The sequence below is a fragment of the Haemorhous mexicanus genome, chromosome 16 (assembly GCF_027477595.1).
Source record: "Haemorhous mexicanus isolate bHaeMex1 chromosome 16, bHaeMex1.pri, whole genome shotgun sequence".
In the NCBI taxonomy this organism is placed as follows: domain Eukaryota; kingdom Metazoa; phylum Chordata; class Aves; order Passeriformes; family Fringillidae; genus Haemorhous; species Haemorhous mexicanus.
The window spans coordinates 17,230,939-17,257,999 of NC_082356.1; the positions used below are offsets into that span (position 1 = coordinate 17,230,939).

General features: G+C 47.9%; 1 protein-coding gene across 1 annotated transcript in view; it reads left to right on the top strand.

The window, feature by feature from the left end:
• The window catches only part of LOC132335017 (splicing factor, arginine/serine-rich 19-like), a 31,533-nt gene extending 12,572 nt beyond the window's left edge, over positions 1-18,961 (top strand). The window contains exons 7-10 of the mRNA XM_059861139.1: positions 1,626-4,739; positions 7,613-7,695; positions 11,459-11,587; positions 18,526-18,961. Of these exons, the coding sequence (XP_059717122.1) occupies positions 1,626-4,739; positions 7,613-7,695; positions 11,459-11,587; positions 18,526-18,747 (3,548 nt within the window). The 3' untranslated portion in view covers positions 18,748-18,961. The remainder of the gene's footprint in view (positions 1-1,625; positions 4,740-7,612; positions 7,696-11,458; positions 11,588-18,525) is intronic.
• The last annotated feature ends 8,100 nt before the right edge of the window (positions 18,962-27,061 follow it).

Here is a 27,061-nt window from a genome sequence, read left to right on the forward strand (position 1 = left end):
GGATCTTTCTAGGATTTTGGCTGGAAACGGGGAATTTAGGTAGAAATGGGATTTTTTGAGGAGATCTTTATAGGATTTAGGGTGGAAATGTTGAATTTAAGTGAAAATGGGATTTTTTTGAGGGGATCTTTCTAGGATTTTGGCTGGAAACGTGGAATTTAGGTGGAAATGGGATTTTTTGAGGGGAGATCTTGATGGGATTTAGGGGCAGAAATGTGGAATTTATGTGGAAATTGGAGTTTTTAGGGAAATCTTAAAAGGATTTAGGGTGGAAATGGGAATTTAGGCAGGAAATGGGATTTTCTGGGGAGATCTCTAGGATTTAGGCTGGAAATGGGGAATTTATGTGGAAATGGGATTTTTTGAGGGGAGATCTTCATAGGATTTTGGCTGAAATGTGGAATTTATGTGGAAATGGAATATTTTGGGGAGATCTCTAGGATTTAGGCTGGAAATGGGGAATTTTGGGTGGAAATCTCTAGGATTTAGGGTGGAAATGTTGAATTTCTGTGGAAATGGGATTTTTTGGGGAGATCTTGATGGGATTTAGGGCAGAAATGAGGGATTTAGGCTGGAAACGTGGAATTTAGGTGGAAATGGGATTTTTTGAGGAGATCTTTCTAGGATTTTGGCTGGAAATGGGGAATTTATGTGGAAATGGGATTTTTTTGGAGAGGATCTTTATAGGATTTAGGGTGGAAATGTGGAATTTAAGTGGAAATGGGATTTTTTTGAGAGGATCTTTATAGGATTTAGGGCAGGAATGGGGAATTTAGGTAGAAATGGGATTTTTCAGAGGGATCTTTCTAGGATTTTGGCTGGAAACGGGGAATTTATGTGGAAATGGGATTTTTTGGGGAGATCTTGATGGGATTTCGGGCAGAAATGAGGGATTTAGGCTGGAAATGAGGAATTTTGGCCAGAAATGGGATTTTTTGAGGGGATCTTTATAGGATTTAGGGTGGAAATGTTGAATTTTTGTGGAAATGGGATTTTTTTGAGAGGATCTTTATAGGATTTTGGCTGGAAACGTGGAAGTTAGGTGGAAATGGGATTTTTTGAGGGGAGATCTTGATGGGATTTAGGGGCAAAAATGGGGAATTTATGTGGAAATGGGATTTTTTAGGGAGATCTTAAAAGGATTTAGGGTGGAAATGGGAATTTAGGCTGGAAATGGGATTTTCTGGGGAGATCTCTAGGATTTAGGCTGGAAATGGGGAATTTTGGGTGGAAATCTCTAGGATTTAGGGTGGAAATGTTGAATTTCTGTGGAAATGGGATTTTTTGGGGAGATCTTGATGGGATTTAGGGCAGAAATGAGGGATTTAGGCTGGAAACGTGGAATTTAGGTGGAAATGGGATTTTTTTGAGAGGATCTTTATAGGATTTAGGGCAGAAACGGGGAATTTAGGTGGAAATGGGATTTTTTGAGAGGATCTTTATAGGATTTAGGGTGGAAATGTGGAATTTATGTGGAAATGGGATTTTTTTGAGAGGATCTTTATAGGATTTTGGCTGGAAACGTGGAATTTAGGTAGAAATGGGATTTTTTGAGGGGATCTTGATGGGATTTAGGGTCACCTCCTTCTCCTGTGACCAATCCCTCCTCTCTCCCCTCCCCCCAGGTCACCTCCCCGGCACCTCCTCCCGTCGCTGGCGCGTCCCCGGGGGTCCCCCATCCCCCCCGGGCCCCCCCGCCGGCACCCCCCCGGCTCCTCCCCTCCCCCACCGGACCCGCCGAGCCCCTCCCCCCACCCCGGGCCGCCCCCGCCGCCCCCGAGGACCCCGAGCGGCCGCTCCGGGTGGGGGAGGGCCGGGGGGTCCCCAACAACAGCAGCGACCCCCCCAACCCCCTCCCGCCAGCCGGGACGAGCCCGGCCGCACCCAGCCGCCGGAAAAAGCCGATTCTTCCTCCTCTTCCTCCTCCTCCTCCTCTTCTTCCTCCTCCTCCCGCTCTTCCTCCTCGTCCGCCTCCTCTTCCTCGGGCCCGCCCGGCCCCGCCTCGGCCCGGCCCCGCTCGCCTTCCTCCCTGGATATTTATGATCCTTTCCACCCCACCGACGAGGAGAACCCGGGCCTGGGGGGCGGCGCGGGGGCCCCCCCGGATTTTGCCTCCTCTTCCTCGCCGGGCAAAGAGGCCGAAGGCCGGCAGGACCAGAAGTACGACCCCTTCGACCCCACGGGCTCCAACCCCAGCTCGTCGCGCAGCAGCCCCAGCCCCGAGGAGGAGGAGGAGGAGGAGGAGGAGGAGGAGGAGGAAGAGGAAGAAGAGGAGGAGGAAGAGGAGGAGGAGGAGGAGGAGGAGGAGGAGGAAGAGGCGCCGGCGCTGCCGGACGTGTCGCACAGCATCAGCCGCATCTCGGAGACCTTGGCCGGCATCTACGACGACAACAGCCTGAGCCAAGACTTCGAGAAAGATCCGGAACCGGGACCCCCAAAAACTCCCCCCAACCCTCCCGGCGCCGACTCCACGCTGCCCGAAGAGGAGGACGAGGAGGAAGACGAGGAAGAGGAGGAGGAGGAGGAGGAGGAAGAGCGCGAGGAAGGCTCCTCGGAGCCGCCCCGCGCCCCGCCGGAGCCGCGCCGCCGCGTCTTCGTGGTGGATCTGGGCGGCAAAGGCCGCGCCGAGAGCGAGGCGCACCCCAAATTCGACGGCAAGCTCTCCCTGGAGGTGGTGACCCCCGGCAACCCCAAAGCGCCCCAAAATCCGCCGGCGGCGCCGGCACAAGGGCGCGGCGCCACCCCCAAACCCTGCCGGCACCGCGGGCGCCGCGAGTGGGGCACGCCGGGCGACTCGGAGATCGAGGAGGGCGAGATCGTGCAGCCCGAGGAGGAGAGGTTCAGCCCGCTGAGGATTTTCCGCGGCGCCGCCGCCGCCGCCGGAGGAAGCGGCGCCGCCGGCCGAGGCCGCGCTGCGCCGGAGCCGCGAGCGCCGCGTCTCCCCGAGGGCGGCGGCGACGATTTCCTGTCCCTGCACGCCGATTCGGACGAAGAAGCCGATTTCGGCGCCGAATCCCAACCGGATCCGCGGTGGAAAAGCGCCGGCGGTTCCTCCGGCGGCGGCTCCGACCTGAGGAGGAAAATCCTCAGCCAGCGGCGGCTCCGCGCGCCGCCCTCGCCGCGCTCGCCCTCGGCCGCCTCCCGCAAGAAATCCAAACGATCCCGGGAACGCGGCGGCTCCTGGGTGGGCGCCAAGAAAGTTCCGGAAGCGGCGGCGGCGGCGGCGGCGCCGTCGAAATCCAAGGAGCGGCACCGGCGCCGCGGGTCGCGCTCGCGCCGGCGCTCGTGGTCGCGGCGCTCGCGCTCCAGGGAGAAACGGCGCCGGCGGCGTTCCGGCAGCTCCGGGCGCTCCCGGCACAAGGAGAAACACCGGGGGGAGAAGAAGAAGAAGAAGCAACGCTCGAGGTCGAGGGAACGCCGAGGGTCGAGGAGAGACGGCGAGGGGAAAGCGGCCGAGAAGGGCGAGGCCTCGCGGCGGCGCGTGGTGCCGCCCTCGGTGCAGGAGTTGAACGATTCCGACCTTTTTGCCATCAAAAGAACCATCACGGTGAACCGGCGCGCCGCCACGCCCGAGCCCAAACGGGAGGTGCTCTACGACTCGGAGGGTTTGAGCTTCGAGGGCTTCTCCGACCGCGAGCACGCCGAGTTCCCGGCGAGGAAAACCGAGGCGAGGCCGGCGCCGGAGCCCGGGAAAAAGGAGAAGGAAAGAAAACGGAGCCGCCCCGAGGAGAGGCCAACGGGGAGGGAGAAATACAAGAAAAAATTTAAAGATTACGCCGAGCCCGCGGCGGTGGAAAGCGGGAAGAGCAAGGAGAAGCAGCGGGAGAAAAGCAGGAAAGGGAAAACGGGCGGCGGGCACAAGGAAGGGGCGGAAGCGGCGGCGCCCAAAGCGGCGGCGGCGGCGGCGGCGCCCAGGAAGGTGAAGCTGCAATCCAAGGTGTCGGTGCTGATCCGGGAGGGCGTCAGCTCCACCACGACCCCCGGTAAAGATGGAGGAGGAGGAGGAGGAGGAGGAGGAGGCGCCGGGATCGGGGTGAAATTCGCCCGCGACGCCGAGAGCCGCGCGGCGTTCCTCAAAGCCGAGGAGAAAGCCGAAAAGGGGACCCCCAAAAACGACGGGGGGCAAGCTCGGGATGGGGGGGCCAAACCCCGCAAGGCGAAGCCCCCCAAGGTCAAAGGAGGGGTGAAGAAAGTCAAGGTCAAAGCCAAGGGCGAGGCGCGCAAGAAGAGGAAGACCAAGGCCAAGAGCGGCGGCGGCGGTGGCGGCGCGTTGAAGAAATCCAAGGCCGACAGCTGCAGCCAAAGCGCCGGGACCCCCCCTCTCCGTTTGCCCCCCAAACCCGAACCCACCTGGTCAGGCTCCGAAAAATCCCCCGGGGGCACCCCAAAACCTCCCAGCCCCCCTTCCCCGGCCGCGGCCGTCACCCCCAAATCGGCTCCGGCCCCTCCGGCCGCCGCGGCCGAGCGCGAGCTGACGCCGGACTCGCAGACGGTGGACAGCAGCTGCAAGACCCCCGACGTGTCCTTCCTCCCCGAGGAGGGGGCCGGGGGACCCCCCCAGGCCGTGGGGACGGAGGGGACGGGGACAGGGGACCCCCCCGGAGGGGACCCCGAGGCTGACAGCCGGTGTGAGGGGAAGGAGGAGGCCGGGAGAGCGCCGGCAGCGCCGGCAGCGGCGGCGCCGGGGGGATGGAGCCTGCAGGGCGGCGTGGACTGCGCCACCAGCGGCGTGCTGGCACGTAGGTGACACTTCTTGGGGGGGTCCTGGTGGTTTTGGGGTGTCCTGACATTTTTGGGGAGGTTTTTTGGGGTCTCCTGACGTTTTTGGGGAGGTTTTGGGATGTCCTGACATTTTAGGGGAGGTTTTTGGGGGGATTTTGGGGTATCCTAACATTTTTGGGGAGGTTTTTGGGGAGATTTTGGGGTGTCCTGATATTTTTGGGGGAGTTTTGGGGGTGTCCTGACATTTTTGGGGGTGGTTTTGGGGTGTCCTGACATTTTTTGGGGGGGTTTTTGGGGTATCCTGACATTTTTGGGAGTGGTTTTGGGGTGTCCTGACATTTTTGGGGGAGTTTTGGGGGAGTTTTTGGGGTGTCCTCACATTTTTAGGGACATTTTTGGGGTGTCCTGACGTTTTTGGGGAGGTTTTGGGGGGATTTTGGGGGATCCTGACATTTTTGGGGGAGTTTTTGGGGCGTCCTGATTTTTTTGGGGGTGGTTTTGGGGCGTCCTGACATTTTTGGGGAGGTTTTGGGGTGTCCCAGTGTTTTTGGGAGGTTCATGGGGAGGTTTTTGGGGGAGTTTTTGGGGGGATGGAGCCTGCAGGGCGGCGTGGACTGCGCCACCAGCGGCGTGCTGGCACGTAGGTGACACTTTTTGGGGGGGTCCTGACATTTTTGGGGGAGTTTTGGGGGTGTCCTGGTGGTTTTTGGGGAGGTTTTTGGGGAGATTTTGGGAGTGTCCTGACATTTTTTGGGGCGTTTTTGGGGTGTCCTGACATTTTTGGGGAGGTTTTTGGGGAGATTTTGGGGTGTCCTGATATTTTTGGGGGGATTTTGGGGTGTCCTGACATTTTTGAGGAGTTTTTGGGGGTATCCTGACATTTTTTGGGGAGTTTTGGGGGAGGTTTCAGGGTGTCCTGACATTTTTGGGGGGTTTTTGGGGTCTCCTGACATTTTTGGTGAGGTTTTGGGGGAGTTTTTGGGGTGTCCTGACATTTTTGGGGAGTTTTGGGGGGTTTTTGGGGTGTCCTGACATTTTTGGGGGTGGTTTTGGGGTGTCCTGACATTTTTAGGGACATTTTTGGGGGGATTTTGGGGTGACCCAATGGTTTTGAGGGAGGTTTTGGGGTGTCCTGATTTTTTTGGGGGTGGTTTTGGGGTGTCCCAACATTTTTAGGGACATTTTTGGGGTGTCCTGATGTTTTTGGGGAGGTTTTGAGGTGTTCTGGTGGTTTTTAGGGATGTTTTTGGGGGGATTTTGGGGCATCCTGACATTTTTGGGAAGGTTTTTGGGGGGATTTTGGGGTGTCCCGATGGTTTTGAGGGGGGTTTTGGGGTGTCCCAACATTTTTAGGGAGCCTTTGGGGTGTCCTGACATTTTTGGGGACATTTTTGGGGCCATTTTCAGGGAGTTATGGTGGCACACAGGTGACATTTTTAGGGACATTTTCGTGGAGTTGTGGTGGCACAGAGGTGACATTTTTGGGGTCATTTTCAGGGGGTTGTGGTGGCACGTGGGTGACATCTTTGGGGACAATTTTGGGGCCATTTTCAGGGAGTTGTGGTGGCACGTGGGTGACATCTTTGGGGACATTTTTGGGGCCATTTTCGGGGAGTTGTGGTGGCACTCGAGTGACATTTCTGGGGATATTTTCAGGGGGCTGTGGTGGCACTTGAGTGACACTTTTGGGGACATTTCTGGGACCATTTTCAGGGAGTTGTGGTGGCACAGAGGTGACATTTTTGGGGACATTTTCGGGGTTTGTGGTGGCACAGGAGTGACATTTTTGGGGGGTTGTGGTGGCACAGAGGTGACATTTTTAGGGACATTTTTGGTGACATTTTTGGGGAGTTGTGGTGGCACGTGGGTGACATCTTTGGGGACAATTTTAGGGACATTTTCGGGGCCATTTTTGGGGATTGTGGTGGCACAGAGGTGACATTTTTGGGGACATTTTTGGGGCCATTTTCAGGGGGCTGTGGTGGCACAGGAGTGACATTTTTGGGGTTTGTGGTGGCACGTGGGTGACATTTTTAGGGACATTTTTGGGGATATTTTTGGGGGGCTGTGGTGGCACAGAGGTGACATTTTTGGGGACAATTTTAGGGACATTATTGGGGCCATTTTTGGGGATTGTGGTGGCACGGAGGTGACATTTTTGGGGCCATTTTCGGGGAGTTGTGGTGGCACTCGAGTGACATTTCTGGGGACATTTTTGGGGGGCTGTGGTGGCACAGAGGTGACATTTTTGGGGATATTTTTGGGGCCATTTTTGGGAGTTGTAGGTTGCACACAGGTGACAATTTTGGGGACATTTTTGGGGACATTTGGGGGACATTTTTGGGGGGCTGTGGTGGCACAGAGGTGACATTTTTGGGGATATTTTTGGGGCCATTTTTGGGGGTTGTAGGTTGTACACAGGTGACATTTTCGGGGACATTTTGGGGACATTTTTGGGGTTTGTGGTGGCACAGTGGTGACAATTTTGGGGACATTTTCGGGGAGTTGTGGTGTCCCACAAGTGACACTTTTGGGGTGTTTGCTGTCCCTCGGTGACCCCTGGGGACACCTGGGGTTTGCTGTCCCACGGGTGACACTTTTGGGGACATTTTTGGGGAGTTGTGGTTGCACACAGGTGACAATTTTGGGGACATTTTTGGGGACATTTGGGGGACATTTTTGGGGGTTGTGGTTGCACACAGGTGACAATTTTGGGGACGTTTTTGGGGACATTTTTGGGGGTTGTAGGTTGTACACAGGTGACAATTTTGGGGACGTTTTGGGGACATTTTTGGGAGTTGTGGTGGCACAGTGGTGACAATTTTGGGGACATTTTGGGGTGTTTGCTGTCCCACGGTGACACCGGGGGTTTGCTGTCCCCTCCCCGCAGTGACAGCGCTGCTGTTCAAGATGGAGGAGGCCAACCTGGCCAGCAGGGCCAAGGCCCAGGAGCTGATCCAGGCCACCAACCAGGTGGGGACACCACGGGGACACCACAGGGACAGGGGGACATGGGGGGGACATGGGAACATGGGGGGGACATGGGGACACCGGGGACAGGGGGACATGGGGGGGACATGGGGACACTGAGGACACCACGGGGACACCGGGGACACCACGGGGACAGGGGGACATGGGGACCCCCAAACCAAGAGGGGACATGGGGACATCATGGGGACATGGGGACACTGGGGGGGGATGCTGGAGGGGACACTGGGACACTGGGAGGGGACACAGGGACACCCAGAGTCAGGGGGACACTCGGGGGGGGCATGGGGACAAAACGGGGACAGAGGGACACTGGGGGGACATGGGGACACTGGAGGGGACATGGGGACACCCAGAGTCAGGGGGACACTGGGAGGGGTCACCAGGAAGGACATGGGGACACCATGGGGACACTGGGACACTGAGGGGGGGATATGGGGACACTGGGGGGGGGGGGGGGGGGACATGGGGACACCCAAACCAGGAGGGGACATGGCCAGGGGCCCAGGGGACACTGGGGGACATGGGGACACTGTGGGGAGGGACATGGGGACACTGTGGGGGGACATGGGGACACCATGGGGACATGGGGACACTGGGAGGGGGGACATGGGGACACCCAAACCAGGAGGGGACATGGCCAGGGGACATGGGGACACTGGGGGGACATGGGGACACTGTGGGGAGGGACATGGGGACACTGTGGGGACATGGGGACACTGTGGGGAGGGACATGGGGACACTGTGGGGAGGGACATGGGGACACTGTGGGGACATGGGGACACTGTGGGGAGGGACATGGGGACACTGGGGGGGACATGGGGACACTGTGGGGGGGGACATGGGGACACCCAAACCAGGAGGGGACATGGCCAGGGGACCAGGGGACACCTGGGGGACAGGGGGACACTGTGGGGGGACATGGGGACACCACGGGGCATGGGGACACTGGAGGGGGACGTGGGGACACTGTGGGGACATGGGGACACCCAAACCAGGAGGGGACATGGCCAGGGGACACTGGAGGGGACATGGGGACACTGGGGGGGACACCCAGAGTCAGGGGGACACAGGGGGGGACAGGGGAGGGGACATGGGGACACCCAGAGTGGGGGGAACAGGGGGAGGGGACATGGGGACCCCAAAAAAGAACAGGGACACCCCAGAGTGGGGGTGGGGACCCCCAAAATGGGGGAGGGGACCCCAAAATGGGGGTGGGGGCCTCAAAGTGGGGTGGGGACCCCAAAGTGGGGTGGGGGACCCCAAAATGGGGGTGGGGACCCCCCCAAAATAGGGTGGGGACCCAAAATGGGGGTGGGGACCCCAAAAATTGGGAGGGGACCCCAAAATGGGGGTGGGGACCCCAAAATGGGGGAGGGGACCCCCAAAATGGGGGAGGGGACCCCAAAAATTGGGTGGGGACCTCAAAGTGTGGGTGGAGACCCCAAAATGGGGGAGGGGACCCCCAAAATGGCGGTGGGGACCCCAAAGTGTGGGTGGGGACCCCCAAAATGGCGGTGGGGACCCCAAAGTGTGGGTGGGGACCCCCAAAATGGGGGAGGGGACCCCAAAAATTGGGTGGGGGCCTCAAAGTGGGGGTGGGGACTCCAAAAAGGAACAGGGACCCTCAAAATGGGGGTGGGGACCTCAAAATGGGGGGGGAGGGGACCCCAAAGTGTGGGTGGGGACCTCAAAATGGGGGTGGGGACCCCAAAATGGCGGTGGGGACCCCAAAGTGTGGGTGGGGACCCCCAAAATGGGGGAGGGGACCCCGAAAATTGGGTGGGGACCTCAAAGTGGGGGTGGGGACCCCAAAAAGGAACAGGGACCCTCAAAGTGGGGGTGGGGACCCCAAAATGGGGGGGGAGGGGACCCCAAAGTGTGGGTGGGACCCCCAAAAATGGGGGAGGGGCCCCCCAAAGGGGGGGTTACAGACGCCCCCCCCCAGTTCCCAAGTTAATGAATTCCTTTAATTAATTTTGGGGTTTTTTTGGCAGATCCTGAGCCAGAGCAAGGGCGCCCCTCCCCCCCTGGGCCCCGGGCAGCCCCTCCCCCCCCCGGGACCCCCCCAGGGACCCCCCCAGGGACCCCCCCCCCTACCTGCTGCCCCTCGGGGGGGGGGCGCCCCCCGCACCCCCCACCCCCACCCTGGGGGGGCCCGGCGGGGACAGGAGGGACAGCGAGGGCAGAGGGGACAGTGACAAGGTAAGGGGGGACAGTGGGGGGGTTGGGGACATTGGGGACATCATGGGGACATTGGGGGGATGGGGAGGTTGGGGGGACAGCGAGGGCAGAGGGGACAGTGACAAGGTAAGGGGGGGACACTGGGGGGGTTGGGGACATTGGGGACATCAGGGGAGACACTGGGGGGATGGGGACATTGGGGGGATGGGGGGCTTGGGGACATTGGGGACAGGAGGGACAGCGAGGGCAGAGGGGACAGTGACAAGGTAAGGGGGGGACACTGGGGGGGGACACTGGGGACATTGGGGGGGATGGGGGGACAGTGACAAGGTAAGGGGGGACAGTGGGGACAGTGGGGGGGGTTGGGGACATTGGGGGGGCTGGGGGGGGGTTGGGGACGTCGGGGACATTGGGGGGATGGGGGGACAGTGACAGGGTAAGGGGGGACATTGGGGGGGCTGGGGTGGGTTGGGGACGTCGGGGACATTGGGGGGATTGGGGGGACAGCGAGGGCAGAGGGGACAGTGACATGGTAAGGGGGGGGTGGGGACATTGGGGGGGTTTGGGGACATCGGGGGGGGGGGCTGGGGACAGGAGGGACAGCGAGGGCAGAGGGGACAGTGACAGGGTAAGGGGGGGACACTGGGGGGACATTGGGGGTGACCAGGACAGTGACCCCATGATGACCCCTGCTGACTTCCCATGACCCTGCTGAACCCACATTGACCCCTGGTGACCTTTGGTGACCCTGGTGACCTTTGATGACCCCTGCTGACCCCTGCTGACCTCCTGGTGACCCTGTGGTGACCTTTGGTGACCTCGTGGTGATCCTGTGGTGACCTTTGGTGACCCCTGAGGACCCTTGATGATCCCTGCTGACCCCTGGTGACCTTTGATGACCCCTGGTGACCTTTGGTGACCCCTGCTGACCCTGGTAACCCCTGCTGACCTTTGGTGACCCCGTGGTGACCCTTGCTGACCTTTGGTGCCCCCATGGTGACCCTTGCTGACCCTGGTGACCTTTGATGACCCCTGCTGACCCCTGGTGACCCTTGCTGACCCTGGTGCCCCCGTGGTGACCCTGGTGATCCCCTGGTGACCTTTGGTGACCTTTGATGACCCCTGCTGACCCTTGCTGACTCCTGCTGACCCCTGATGACCTTTGGTGACCACGTTGACCCCCGGTGACCTTTGGTGACCCCTGCTGACCTTGTGTTGACCTTTGATGACCCCTGCTGACCATGGTGACCCTGTGGTGACCTTTGGTGACCCCTGCTGACCTTGTGTTGACCTTTGATGACCCCTGCTGACCATGGTGACCCTGTGGTGACCTCTGGTGACCCCTGCTGACCCCTGGTGACCTTTGGTGCCCCCGTGGTGACCTTTGGTGCCCTGGTGGTGACCTTTGGTGCCCCCGTGGTGACCCTTGCTGACCCCTGGTGACCTTTGATGACCCCTGCTGACCTTTGGTGACCCCTGCTGACCCTTGCTGACTCCTGCTGACCCCGTGGTGACCTTTGGTGCCCCGGGTGGTGACCTTTGGTGTCCCCTGGTGTCCCGGCAGTACCTGAAGAAGCTGCACACGCAGGAGCGGGCGGTGGAGGAGGTCAAGCTGGCCATCAAACCCTTCTACCAGCGCAAGGACATCACCAAGGACGAGTACAAGGACATCCTGCGCAAGGCCGTGCACAAGGTGCCCCCCAAAATCCCCCCGAAACATCCCCAAAACATCCCCCAAAATCCCCCCAAAATTCCTCAAAAATAAAAAAAATAATTAAAAAAAATCCCCCCAAAAATCAAAAAAATCCCCCCGAATTTTCCTTTTAAAATCCCCCAAAAATCCCCAGAAAATCCCCCCAAAGCATCCCCCCAAAAATTCCTCAAAAATAAAAAAAATAATTTAAAAAAATCCCCCCGAATTTTCCTTTTAAAATCCCCCAAAAATCCCCAGAAAATCCCCCCAAAACATCCCCAAAACATCCCCCAAAATCCCCCCAAAATCCCCCAAAAATTCCTCAAAAATAAAAAAAATAATTTAGAAAAATCCCCTCAAAAATCAAAAAAATCCCCAAAAATTTTCCCTTAAAAATCCTCCAAAAATCCCCCCCAAAAATCCCCCCAAAACATCCTCCCAAAAAATCCCCCAAAATAAAAAAAATAATTTTAAAAATCCCCCCAAAAATCAAAAAAATCCCCCCAAATTTTCCTTTAAAAATCCCCCCAAAATTCCTTAAAAATCAAAATATTTCCCAAAATTTTCCCCAAAAAATCCCCCCAAAATAAAAAAAATTCCCAAAAATAATAAAAATTCCCCAAAAATTTTCCTTTAAAATCTCTCAAAAATTCCTCAAAAATATAAAAAATCCCCCAAAATTTTCCCTAAAAATCCCCTAAAAATCCCCCCCAAAAATCCCCAAAACATCCCCCAAAATCCTCCAAAAATTCCTCAAAAATCAAAAAAAATTTCCCAAAATTTTCAACAAAAATTCCCCCAAAATCCCTAAAAAATAAAAAAAAAAACCCACAAAATTTTACCTTAAAAATCCCCCCAAAAAATCCCCAAAAATCCCCCCAAAACATCCCCAAAAATTTCCTTCAAAAATCAAAAATATTTTCCCAAAATTTTCCCCAAAAACTCCCCCAAAAATTCCTCAAAATATAAAAAATCCCCCCAAATTTTCCCTTAAAAATCCCCCCAAAAAATCCAAAAAAATCCCCAAAAAATCCCCCCAAAATTTTCCCCTAAAAATCTCCAAAAAATCCCCAAAAATCCCCCAAAAATCCCCCAAACATCCCCAAAAATCCCAAAGCAATCCCAAAATCCCCCAAAAAATCCCCAAAAAATCAGAAAACCCCCCCCCCAAAAAAAAAAAAAAATCCAAAAAAATCCCCCCCCCAAAAAAAAAATTCCAAAAAATCCCCAAAATCCCCCTGCAAACCCCCCTCAAAAAATCCCAAAAAATCCCCAAAAAAGTCCAAAAAATCCCCAAAATCCCCAAAAATATAAAAAAAAAAATCCAAAAAAATTCCAAAAACATCCAAAAAAATCCCCAAAATCCCCCGCAAACCCCCCTCAAAAAATCCAAACAAATCCCCACAAAAATCCCGAAAAAAATCCCAAAAATTCCCCCAAAAACCCCCAATAATCCCAAAATAATTCAAAAAATCCCAATAATCCTAAAATAATCCCAAAAATCCCCCACAAAAATCCCGAAATAATCCCAAAAATTCCCCAAAAAAAATTAAAAAAAAATCCAAAAAATCCCCCAAAAATAAAAAAAATCCCCAAAATCCGCCCAAACCTCCCTCAAAAATTCAAAAAAAAATCCCCCCAAAAAATCCCAAATAATCCCAAAAATCCCCCCAAAAATCCCCAATAATCCCAAACTAATCCCAAAAATCCCAAAACAATCCCAAAAATCCCCAAAAAAATCCCCTAAACCCCAAAAATCCCCAAAATTTCCAAAACAATCCCAAAAATCCCCCCAAAAAATTAAAAAAAAATCAAAAAAAATCCCCAAAAAATAAAAAAAAAATCCAAAAAATTCCCCAAAAAATCAAAAAAAATCCCCAAAACCCCCCCAAAAAATCCCAAAAAAATCCTCCACAAAATTCCCCAAAAATCCTGACGTAATCCCAAAAATCCCCCAAAAAATCCCCAATAATCCCAAAATAATCCCTAAAATCCCAAAATAATCCCAAAAATCCCCCCACAAAAATCCCGAAATAATCCCAAAAATCCCCCCAAAAATCCCAATAATCCTAAAATAATCCCAAAAATCCCAAAACAATCCCAAAAATCCCCCAAAAAATTAAAAAAAAATTGCAAAAAATCCCTAAAAATTCAAAAAAAAATCCCCCAAAAATGCAAAAAAATCCCAAAAAAATCCAAAAAAATCCCCAAAATCCCCCGCAAACCCCCCTCAGAAAATCCAAACAAATCCCCCACAAAAATCCCAAAAAAAAATCCCCTAAATTCCCTCAAAAATCCCCAAAAATCCCAAAACAATCCCAAAATAATTCCAAAAATCCCCCACAAAAATCCCAAAATAATCCCAAAATTCCCCCAAAAAATTAAAAAAAAATCCAAAAAATCCCCCAAAAATAAAAAAAAATCCCCAAAATCCGCCCAAACCTCCCTCAAAAATTCAAAAAAAAATCCCCCCAAAAAATCCCAAAATAACCCCAAAAATTCCCCCAAAAATCCCCAATAATCCCAAACTAATCCCAAAAATCCCAAAACAATCCCAAAAATCCCCTACAAAAATCCCCAAAATTCCCAAAACAATCCCAAAAATCCCCCCAAAAAATTAAAAAAAAACCCCAAAAAATCCCCCAAAAATAATAAAAAATCCCCAAAATCCGCCCAAACCTCCCTCAAAAATTCAAAAAAAATCCCCTCAAAAAATCCCAAAATAATCCCAAAAATCCCCAATAATCCCAAACTAATACCAAAAATCCCAAAACAATCCCAAAAATCCCCTACAAAATCCCCTAAACCCCCAAAATCCCCAAAATTCCCAAAACAATCCCAAAAATCCCCCAAAACAATTTAAAAAAAATCAAAAAAATCCCCAAAAAATCCAAAAAAATTCCAAAAAATTCCCCAAAAAATCCAAAAAAATCCCCAAAAGCCCCCCAAAAAATCCCCCACAAAATTCCCCAAAAATCGTGACGTAATCCCAAAAATCCCCCAAAAAATCCCCAATAATCCCAAAATAATCCCTAAAATCCCAAAATAATCCCAAAAATCCCCCCACAAAAATCCCGAAATAATCCCAAAAATCCCCCCAAAAATCCCAATAATCCTAAAATAATCCCAAAAATCCCAAAACAATCCCAAAAATCCCCCAAAAAATTAAAAAAAAATCCAAAAAATCCCTAAAATTCAAAAAAAAATCCCCAAAAAATCCAAAAAAATCCCCAAAAAATCCAAAAAAATCCCCAAAATCCCCCGCAAACCCCCCTCAGAAAATCCAAACAAATCCCCCACAAAAATCCCGAAAAAAATCCCAAAAATTCCCTCAAAAATCCCCAATAATCCCAAAATAATCCCAAAAATTCCCCCAAAAATCCCCAAAAATCCCAAAATAATCCCAAAAATCCCCTCAAAAATCCCAATAATCCCAAAATAATCCCAAAAATCCCAAAACAATCCCAAAAATCCCCCAAGAAATCAAAAAAAAGTCCAAAAAACCCCCAAAAAATCCCAAAAAAATCCCCAAAAAATCCTCAAAATCTCCACAAACCCCCCTCAAAAAATCCAAAAAAAATCCCCAAAAAATCCTCAAAATCCCCCCCAAACCCCCCTCAAAAATCCAAAAAAATCCCCCACGAAAATCCCAAAATAATCCCAAAAATTCCCCCAAAAATCCCCAATAATCCCAAAATAATCCCAAAAATCCCAAAACAATCCCAAAAATCCCCTACAAAAATCCCCTAAACCCCAAAAATCCCCAAAACAATCCCAAAAATCCCCCAAAACAATTTAAAAAAAATCAAAAAAATCCCCAAAAAATCCAGAAAAAATCCAAAAAATTCCCCAAAAAATCAAAAAAAATCCCCAAAACCCCCCCAAAAAATCCAAAAAAATCCTCCACAAAATTCCCCAAAAATCCCGACGTAATCCCAAAAATCCCCCCAAAAATCCCCCCAAAAATCCCCAATAATCCCAAAATAATCCCTAAAATCCCAAAATAATCCCAAAAATCCCCCCACAAAAATCCCGAAATAATCCCAAAAATCCCCCAAAAATCCCAATAATCCTAAAATAATCCCAAAAATCCCAAAACAATCCCAAAAATCCCCCAAAAAATTAAAAAAAAAATCAAAAAAATCCCTAAAATTCAAAAAAAAATCCCCCAAAAATGCAAAAAAATCCCCAAAAAAATCCAAAAAAATCCCCAAAATCCCCCGCAAACCCCCCCTCAGAAAATCCAAACAAATCCCCCACAAAAATCCCAAAAAAAATCCCCTAAATTCCCTCAAAAATCCCCAAAAATCCCAAAACAATCCCAAAATAATTCCAAAAATCCCCCCACAAAAATCCCAAAATAATCCCAAAAATCCCCCAAAAAATTAAAAAAAATCCAAAAAATCCCCCAAAAATAAAAAAAAATCCCCAAAATCCGCCCAAACCTCCCTCAAAAATTCAAAAAAAAATCCCCCCAAAAAATCCCAAAATAACCCCAAAAATTCCCCCAAAAATCCCCAATAATCCCAAACTAATCCCAAAAATCCCAAAACAATCCAAAAATCCCCTACAAAAATCCCCAAAATTCCAAAACAATCCCAAAAATCCCCCAAAAAATTAAAAAAAAACCCCAAAAAATCCCCCAAAAATAATAAAAAATCCCCAAAATCCGCCCAAACCTCCCTCAAAAATTCAAAAAAAATCCCCTCAAAAAATCCCAAAAATAATCCCAAAAATCCCCAATAATCCCAAACTAATACCAAAAATCCCAAAACAATCCCAAAAATCCCCTACAAAATCCCCTAAACCCCCAAAATCCCCAAAATTCCCAAAACAATCCCAAAAATCCCCAAAACAATTTAAAAAAAATCAAAAAAATCCCCAAAAAATCCCCAAAAAATCAAAAAAAAAATCAAAAAAAATCCCCCAAAAATCCAAAAAAATCCCCAAAACCCTCCCAAAAAATCCCCAAAAAAATCCTCCACAAAATTCCCCAAAAATCCTGACGTAATCCAAAAATCCCCCAAAAAATCCCCAATAATCCCAAAATAATCCCTAAAATCCCAAAATAATCCCAAAAATCCCCCCACAAAAATCCCGAAATAATCCCAGAAATCCCCCCAAAAATCCCAATAATCCTAAAATAATCCCAAAAATCCCAAAACACTCCCAAAAATCCCCCCCAAAAATCCAAAAAAAGTCCAAAAAAATCCCCAAAAAATCCAAAAAAATCCAAAAAAATCAAAAAAAATCCAAAAAAATCCCCAAAAAATCCCCAAAATCCCCCGCAAACCCCCCTCAGAAAATCCAAACAAATCCCCCACAAAAATCCCGAAAAAAATCCCAAAAATTCCCTCAAAAATCCCCAAAAATCCCAAAATAATTCCAAAAATCCCCCCACAAAAATCCTGAAATAATCCCAAAAATTCCCCCAAAAAATTAAAAAAAATTCCAAAAAATCCCTAAAATTAAAAAAAAAATCCCCCAAAAATGCAAAAAAATCCCCAAAAAATCCAAAAAAATCCCCAAAATCCCCCGCAAACCCCCCTCAGAAAATCCAAACAAATCCCCCACAAAAATCCCGAAAAAAATCCCAAAAATTCCCTCAAAAATCCCCAAAAATCCCGAAATAATTCCAAAAATCCCCCCACAAAAATCCCGAAATAATCCCAAAAATTCCCCCAAAAAATTAAAAAAAAATCCAAAAAATCCCCCAAAAATAAAAAAAATCCCCAAAATCCGCCCAAACCTCCCTCAAAAATTCAAAAAAAAATCCCCCCAAAAAATCCCAAAATAATCCCAAAAATCCCCCCAAAAATCCCCAATAATCCCAAACTAATCCCAAAAATCCCAAAACAATCCCAAAAATCCCCAAAAAAATCCCCTAAACCCCAAAAATCCCCAAAATTTCCAAAACAATCCCAAAAATCCCCCCAAAAAATTTTAAAAAAATCAAAAAAATCCCCAAAAAATCCCCAAAAAATCAAAAAAAAAATCAAAAAAAATCCCCCAAAAATCCAAAAAAATCCCCAAAACCCTCCCAAAAATCCTCCACAAAATTCCCCAAAAATCCTGACGTAATCCCAAAAAATCCCCAATAATCCCAAAATAATCCCTAAAATCCCAAAATAATCCCAAAAATCCCCCCACAAAAATCCCAAAATAATCCCAAAAATCCCCCCAAAAATCCCAATAATCCTAAAATAATCCCAAAAATCCCAAAACAATCCCAAAAATCCCCCAAAAATTAAAAAAAAAATCCAGAAAATCCCTAAAATTCAAAAAAAAATCCCCCAAAAATGCAAAAAAATCCCAAAAAAATCCCCAAAATCCCCCCCAAACCCCCCTCAAAAAATCCAAACAAATCCCCCACAAAAATCCCGAAAAAAATCCCAAAAATTCCCCCAAAAATCCCCAAAAATCCCAAAATAATTCCAAAAATCCCCCCACAAAAATCCTGAAATAATCCCAAAAATTCCCCCAAAAAATTAAAAAAAATTCCAACAAATCCCTAAAATTCAAAAAAAAATCCCCCAAAAATCCAAAAAAATCCCAAAAAAATCCAAAAAAATCCCCAAAATCCCCCACAAACCCCCCTCAAAAAATCCAAACAAATCCCCCACAAAAATCCCGAAAAAAATCCCAAAAATTCCCCCAAAAATCCCCAATAATCCCAAAAATCCCCCCAAAAATCCCAATAATCCTAAAATAATCCCAAAAATCCCAAAACAATCCCAAAAATCCCCCCAAAAATTAAAAAAAAAATCCAAAAAATCCCTAAAATTCAAAAAAAAATCCCCAAAAATCCAAAAAAATCCCCAAAATCCCCCGCAAACCCCCCTCAAAAAATCCCAAAAAATCCCCAAAAATCCCCCAAGGCCCCCCAAGCCCCAAAATCGTCCTTTTTCCCCCCAAAATTCTCCTTTTGTCCCCCCCAGATCTGCCACAGCCGCAGCGGCGAGATCAACCCGGTCAAGGTGAACAACCTGGTGTGCGCCTACGTGCAGCGCTACAAGTACTTCCGGAAACGCGGGCCGCCGGGGGGGGAACGCCCCTCCCCCCGAGGAGCCCAACCCCCCCCCTCAACCCCCCACCCCCCCCAAAAAGACCTGGGCCCCACCCCCTCCCCCCCACCCTGCCCCTCCCCCCGCTGTAAATAACCCCGAAATCGTCAAAAATCGCCCCGAAAAATGAAACGATCCAACCCCCCCCCCCCCCCCCCCCCCGCGCGCGGATGGAATGGTTCGGTCCGGTGGAGGTTTTTGGTAATGGAATTTTCTGGAGTTTTTGGACCCGAATTTTTGGCCCTTCCCCGAGTTTGGAATTGGCCCCGGCGCCCCCAGAGAGGGGAGATAAAGGAGCTTGGACAGCTGAGAGGTTCTGCTGGTGCTTCTTGGGGGAAATCCCCAAAATTTTGGGGGGGAATCCCGAAAAATTGGGGGGGAAATGTCAAAAATTGGGAGGAAAATCCCAAAAATTGGGGGGAAAATCCCAAAAATTGGGGGGAAATGTCAAAAAATTGGGAGAAAATGTCAAAATTTGGGGGGAAATGTCAAAAATTGGGGTGGAAATGTGAAAAATTGGGGGGGAAATCCCAAAAATTGGGGTGGAAATGTCAAAAATTGGGGGGATAATTCAAAATTTGGGGGGAAATGTCAAAAAATTGGGGGGAAATCCCAAAGATTGGGGTGGAAATGTCAAAAAATTGGGGGAAAATCCCAAATATTGGGGTGGAAATGTCGAATTGGGAGGAAAACCCCAAAAATTGGGGGGGAAATCCCCAAAATTGGGGAGAAATGTCAAAAACTGGGGGAAAATCCCAATAATTGGGGTGGAAATGTCAAAAATTGGGGGGAAAATTCAAAATTGGGGGAAATCCTCAAAAATTGGGAGGAAAATTCAAAATTTGGGGGGAAAATCCCAAAAATTGGGGTGGAAATGTCAAAAATTGGGGTGGAAATGTCAAAATTTGGGGGGAAATGTCAAAAAATTGGGGGGAAAAATCCCAAAAATTGGGGTGGAAATGTCAAAAATTGGGAGGAAAATTAAAAATTTGGGGGGAAAATGTCAAAAATTGGGGGGAAAATCCCAAAAATAGGGGTGGAAATGTCAAAAATTGGGGTGGAAATGTCAAAAACTGGGGGAAAATCCCAAAAATTGGGGTGGAAATGTCAAAAACTGGGGGAAAATCCCAAAAATTGGGGTGGAAATGTCAAAAACTGGGGGAAAATCCCAAAAATTGGGGTGGAAATGTCAAAAATTGGGGGAAATCCTCAAAAATTGGGAGGAAAATTCAAAATTTGGGGGGAAAATCCCAAAAATTGGGGTGGAAATGTCAAAATTTGGGGGGAAATGTCAAAAAATTGGGGAGAAAATCCCAAAAATTGGGGGGAATTCCGAAAAATTGGGGTGGAAATGTCAAAAACTGGGGGGAATTCCAAAAATAGGGGTGGAAATGTCAAAAATTGGGGGGAAAATTCAAAATTTGGGGGAAATGTCAAAAATTGGGGGGAAATCCCAGAAAATTGGGGTGGAAATGTCAAAAATTGGGGTGGAAATGTCAAAAATTGGGGAGAAGTCCCGAAAATTGGGGTGGAAATGTCAAAAATTGGGGGGAAATCCCAAAAATTGGGAGGAAAATTGAAAATTTGGGGGGAAAATCCCAAAAATTGGGGTGGAAATGTCAAAAAATTGGGGGGAAATCGGGAAAATAATGAGGTGGAAATGTCAAAAAAATAGGGGGAAATTGGGAAAGATTGGGGGAAAATCCCAAAAATTTGGGGTAGAAATGTGAAAAATTGGGGGATTCATAAAATTGGGGGGAATTGGGGAAAAATTGGGGGGAAAATTCAAAATTAGGGGTGGAAATGTCAAAAAATTGGGGGGAATTCTAAAAAATTGGGGGGAAATGTCAAAAATGGGGGGGAATTGGAAAAAATTGGGGGGGGAAATTCAAAATTTGGGGGACAAATGTCAAAAATTGGGAAAAAATCAAAAAAATTTGGGGGGGAAATTGGGAAAAAATTGGGGAAAACTCCCCAAATTTGGGGTGGAAATTTTAAAAAATGGGGTGGGAATTGAAAATTTGGGAAATAAAAAAAATTGGGGTGGAAATCGTAAAACATTGGGAGGGAAAGCCCAAAAATTGGAGGGAAAATTCAAAGATTTGGGGTGGAAATGTCAAAAATTGGGGTGGGAGTTGAAAATTTGGGAGGAGAACCCCAAAATTTCGGTGAGAAATCCCCAAAATTGGGGGGAAAATGTCCAAATTCGGGGTGGAAAATCCCAAAACTGGGGGAAAAAACCCCAAAATTGGGGAAAAATCCCAAAATTGGGGTGGGAATTTCAAAAATGGAAACCCCCCCCGAAATTGGAGTGGAGAAGCCCAAAAATGGGGAAAGCTGCGGCTGGAATGTTCCATTGGGGGGGTTCGGAGGGGGGGCTGAAAGGCTGGAAGGTTTCCATTGTGTGGGGGAGGGACTGGAATCTTCCATTGTGTGGGGGAGGGGCTGGAATCTTCCATTGAGGGGGATTCAGAGGGGGGGAGAGATGTGGAACGTTCCATTGGAGGATTTGACGGGGGGAGGACGCAGGAATCCCCCCCCCAAAGGGGGGCGTGGTCTAATAAAGGCGTGGTCTCGTGTGGGCGTGGCCAGAGTGGGCGTGGCCGGGTTTTCCCGCGCTTTAAGGGGATCCCGGGGGGGGGAGGGGACACTCGGGACCCCCCCGCGCCGCCGCCGCCATGCCCGAGGCCAAGGCCGGTAATTAACGGCGCTAATTAATTAATTAATAATTAACTCCAGCCTTCATTAAGCCGGGAATTCATTAATTGCATTCCTTCAATTTGATTTCAATTAATTTTTAAAATTATCCTAATTAATTTATTCATTTTAATTGAATTAAATTAATTAATTTAATTTAAAAATCCTAATTAATTTAATTAGATTAATTAATGGGAGTTAATTAATTATCAGGGTTAATTAACTCGCTTGAGGGTGTCATTAATTTAATTCTATGCATTTAATTTAATTTAATTTAATTTAATTGATTTTTCTTTTATTTTCTGTCTTTAATTAACGGTTCTTAATTAATTATCGGGCTAATTAATTACTTTAATTTCATTCCTTGAAGGTTTTGGGGTTTTATTTTAATTTATTGAATTTTTTAAAATTTTTTGGGGGGAATTTTTGGGGAATTTTTCAAAAATTTGGAAGATTTTAATTAATTCCTTTTAATTAATTAATTCTCAGGGGTTTAATTAATTAATTACCGCGGGGGTGAGGCCTCGAAATGCCAAATTTGGGTGTGAAAAAAGCGAAATTTTGGGGTAAAAAACGGGAATTTTGGGGGATTAAAAATGGGAATTTTGGGGTGAAAAATGGGAATTTTGGGGGGTTAAAAATGGGAATTTTGGGGCTGATTTTGGGGGTAAAAATTTGAATTTTTTCGGAGGATTTTGGGGCGAAAGATGTAAAATTTTGGGGTGGAAAAATGGGAATTTTTGGGGTGAAAATCAGGAATTTTGGGGGGTTAAAATGTGAATTTTGGGGTGTAAAAATGGGAATTTTCAGGAGGATTTTGGGGTGGGAAATGGGAATTTTTGGGGGTAAAAATGGGAATTTTGGGGGTGATTTTGGGGTGAAAAATGAGAATTTTTGGGGGAATAATGGGATTTTTGGGGGGGTTAAAAATGAGAATTTTGGGGGTGATTTTGGGGTGAAAAATGCGATTTTTGGGGCTTAAAATGCGATTTTTGGGGTGATTTTGGGGTGAAAAATGGGAATTTTAGGGGGTTAAAAATGGGGAAGGAAATTTTGGGGTGATTTTGGGGTGGAAAAATGGAATTTTCAGGACGATTTTGGGGTGGAAAAATGGGAATTTTGGGGGGAAAATGGGATTTTTGGGGTGAAAAATGGGAGTTTCTGGGGGTGAAAAATGGGAATTTCAGGGGATTAAAAATGGGAATTTTTGGGGTGAAAAACAGGAATTTTTGGGGGTAAAAATGGGAATTTTGGGGGTGAAAAATGAGAATTTCTGGGGGTGAAAATGGGAATTTTGGGGATTAAAAATAGGATTTTGGGGGGTTAAAAATGGGAATTTTGGGGTGTAAAAAGGGTATTTTGGCATGATAAAAATGGGAATTTTGGGGGTGAAAAATGGGAATTTCAGGGGGTTAAAAATGGGAATTTTGGGGTTAAAAATGGGAATTTTGGGGGTTAAAAATGGGAATTTTGAGGTGAAAAATGGGAATTTTGGGGGTTAAAAATATGAATTTTTGGGGTGGTTTTGGGGTGAAAAATGGGAATTTTGGGGGTTAAAATTGGGAATTTCAGGGGGTGAAAAAATGGGAATTTTGGGGGTTAAAATTTGAATTTTGGGGGTTAAAAGTGGGAATTTTGGGGGTTAAAAATGGGAATTTTGGGGGTGTAAAAAGGGAATTTTGGGGGTTAAAAATGGGAATTTTGGGCAGGATTCCAAATTCCGCTGCTGCCTCAGCGGTTTTGGGGCTGTCGCCGTCACTGCCACCCCCGGGGGGGGAGGGGACACCTGAGCCCTCCCAGGTGGCGGCCGCTGAACGGGGGGGGAGGGGAGGGGAGGGGGGGAGGGGACAATGTGGGGGGGGGGGGTGACAATTTGGGGGTGACATTTTGGGGGGGGGGACAATTTTTGGGGTGACAATTTGGGGGGGGGTGACAATTTTGGGGGGACAAATTTTGGGGGATTTGTGACATTTTTGGGGGGATTGTGTCAATTTTGGGGGTATTGTGACAATTTTTAGGGAATTCGTGACAATTTGGGGGGCATTTGGGGACAATTTTGGGGTGACAATTTTTGGGGGGGGTTGTGACAATTTTTGGGGGGATTTGTGACATTTTTGGGGGATTTGGGGACAATTTTTGGGGAATTTGTGACATTTTTGGGGGCTTGTGACAATTTTTAGGGGGGATTGTGACAATTTTTGGGGGGATTTGGGGACAATTTTGAGGTGACAATTTTTGGGGGGATTCGTGACATTTTTGGGGGGATTTGGGGACAATTTTGGGGTGACAATTTTGGGGTGACAATTTTTGGGGCGATTGTGACATTTTTTGGGGGAATTTGGGGACAACTTTTGGGGGGGATTCGTGACAATTTTGGGGGCATTTGGGGACAATTTTGGGAGTGACAATTTTTAGGGGGGGTTGTGACAATTTTGGGGGGATTTGGGACAATTTCTAGGGAATTTGTGACATTTTTGGGGGGATTTGGGGACAATTTTGGGATGACAATTTTTGGGGGGGATTCGTGACAATTTTGGGGGGGATTTGGGGACAATTTTGGGGTGACAATTTTTGGGGGGATTCGTGACATTTTTGGGGGCATTTGGGGACAATTTTGGGAGTGACAATTTTTAGGGGGGGTTGTGACAATTTTGGGGGGGATTCGTGACAATTTTGGGGTGACAATTTTGGGGGTGACATTTTTGGGGGATCTGTGACATTTTTTGGGCATGTTTGGGACAATTTTTGGGGGGTTTGGGACAATTTTTGGGGGGATTCATGACAATTTTGGGGGCATTTGGGGACAATTTTGGGAGTGACAATTTTTGGGGGGGGTTGTGACAATTTTTGGGGGGATTTGTGACATTTTTGGGGGATTTGGGGAAATTTTTTGGGGAATTTGTGACATTTTTGGGGGGCTTGTGACAATTTTGGGGGGATTCGTGACAATTTTGGGGGCATTTGGGGACAATTTTGGGAGTGACAATTTTTAGGGGGGGTTGTGACAATTTTGGGGGGGATTCGTGACAATTTTGGGGTGACAATTTTGGGGTGACAGTTTTTGGGGGATCTGTGACATTTTTTGGGCATGTTTGGGACAATTTTTGGGGGGGTTTGGGACAATTTTTGGGGGGATTCATGACAATTTTGGGGGCATTTGGGGACAATTTTGGGAGTGACAATTTTTTGGGGGGGGTTGTGACAATTTTTGGGGGGATTTGTGACATTTTTGGGGATTTGGGGAAAATTTTTGGGGAATTTGTGACATTTTTGGGGGGCTTGTGACAATTTTGGGGGGATTCATGACAATTTTGGGGGCATTTGGGGACAATTTTTGGAGTGACAATTTTTAGGGGGGGTTGTGACAATTTTTGGGGAATTTGGGGACAATTTTTAGGGAATTTGTGACATTTTTGGGGGGATTTGGGGACAATTTTGGGAGTGACAATTTTTAGGGGGGGTTGTGACAATTTTGGGGGGATTTGGGGACAATTTTTAGGGAATTTGTGACATTTTTGGGGGGATTTGGGGACAATTTTGGGGTGACAATTTTTAGGGGGGTCGTGACAATAATTTGGGGAGGATTTGTGACAATTTGGGGGTGACAATTTTTGGGCTGGGGGGTTGTGACAATTTTTTAGGGAGATTTGGGGACAATTTTGGGGGAATTTGTGACATTTTGGGGGGAATTTGTGACATTTTTGGGGGATTTGTGACAATTTGGGGGTGACAATTTTCAGGGGGTGTTTTTTGACCTTAAAACCCCCCAAATTTTTCCCTCCCATCCTTTCACCCCCCCCCCCCCCGATTTTTAATTTTAATTTTAATTTTTTTTTTTCTGGGGTGGGGGGGAGGGGAATCCCACCCGGGCTGTCCCCGTGTCCCCCCCCCCGAGTGTCCCCAACCCCCCCAAAATGTCACCTGAGCCCGGCGCCACCTGAGCTCGGGTTATTTTGGGGGGGGTCACGACCCCGACCCCGCCTTTTATAGCCCGGGGGGGGCAGCGCGGGGGGGGCCCCCCCAAATTTGACCCCCCTGGAATTTCCCCTCCCCCCCCCCCCGGTGTCATTTCTGTCCCCCCTCCCCCACTGGGGCACTTTGGGAGGGTGGGGGAGGGGAATTGGGGGATTTTGGGGGGATTTTTGAAGGATTTTTGGGGAATTTTTGGGGATTTTTTTTTGATTTTGAGGGATTTTTGGGGAATTCTGGGGGGAATTTTGAGGGATTTTTGGGGATTTTTTTGGGAATTTTTGGAGATTTTTTGAGGGATTTTTAAGGGATTTTGGGGGATATTTTTGGGGATTTTTTTGAATTTTTGGGGGATTTTTGGGGGGATTTTTGGGAAATTTTTTGGGATTTTTTCGGGATTTTTGAGAGATTTTTTGGGAATTTGGGGGGGAATTTTGAGGAATTTTGGGGGATTTTCTGGGGGGATTTTGAGGGATTTTTGGGGATTTTTTGGGACTTTTGGGGGGAATTTTGAGGGATTTTTTTTGGATTTTGGGGGATTTTTGGGGAATTTTTGGGGATTTTTTTTTGATTTTTGGGGGATTTTTGGGGATTTTGGGGGGAATTTTGAGAGATTTTTTGCGGATTTTGGGGGATTTTTTGGGGATTTTTTCGGATTTTTGAGGGGTTTTTTTGGTTTTTTGGGGGGAATTTTGAGGGATCTTTGGGGAATTTTGGGGGGAATTTTGAGGGAATTTTGAGGGATTTTTTTGGGGATTTTTTGGAATTTTTGGCGATTTTTTTGGAATATTTGAGGGATTTTTTAGGGGGATTTTTGAGAGGAATTTTGAGGGATTTTGGGAGGTTTTTGGGGGGGGGTTTTTGGAATTTTTGGCGATTTTTTTTTAATTTTTGAGGGATTTTTGAGGGATTTTGGGGGATATTTTGGGGAATTTTTTGGGGATTTTTTGTGATTTTGGAGGGATTTTTGAGGGAATTTTGGGGGATTTTTGGGGGATATTTGAGGGATTTTTTGGGAATTTTTGGGAATTTTTGGGGATTTTTTGGGGGGATTTTTTTGGATTTTTTTTTATTTTGGGGGAATTTTTTGGGTATTGGGGGGATTTTTGGGGGGAATTTTGAGGGATTTTTTTGAATTTTTGGGGATTTTTGAGGGATTTTTTGGGAATTTTGGGGGGAATTTTGAGGGATTTTGGGGGGATTTTTTTGGGGATTTTTTTTAATTTTGGCGATTTTTTTTTTAATTTTTGAGGGATTTTTGAGGGATTTTTAAGGGATTTTGGGGGATATTTTTGGGGATTTTTTGGAATTTTTGGGGGATTTTTTGGGGATTTTTGTGAAATTTTTTGGGATTTTTTCGAGATTTTGGAGGGATTTTTTGGGAATTTTGGGGGGAATTTTGAGGAATTTTGGGAGATTTTCTGGGGGAATTTTGAGGGATTTTTGGGGATTTTTTGGGGGAATTTTGAGGGATTTTTGGGACTTTTGGGGGGAATTTTGAGGGATTTTTTTTTGGATTTTGGGGGATTTTTGGGGAATTTTTGGGGGATTTTTTTTTGATTTTTGGGGGATTTTTTGAGGATTTTGGGGGAATTTTGAGAGATTTTTTGCGGATTTTGGGGGATTTTTTGGGGATTTTTTTCGGATTTTTGAGGGATTTTTTGGGATTTTTGGGGGGAATTTTGAGGGATCTTTGGGCGGATTTTTTTTGGGGATTTTTTGGGATTTTTGGGGATTTTTGAGG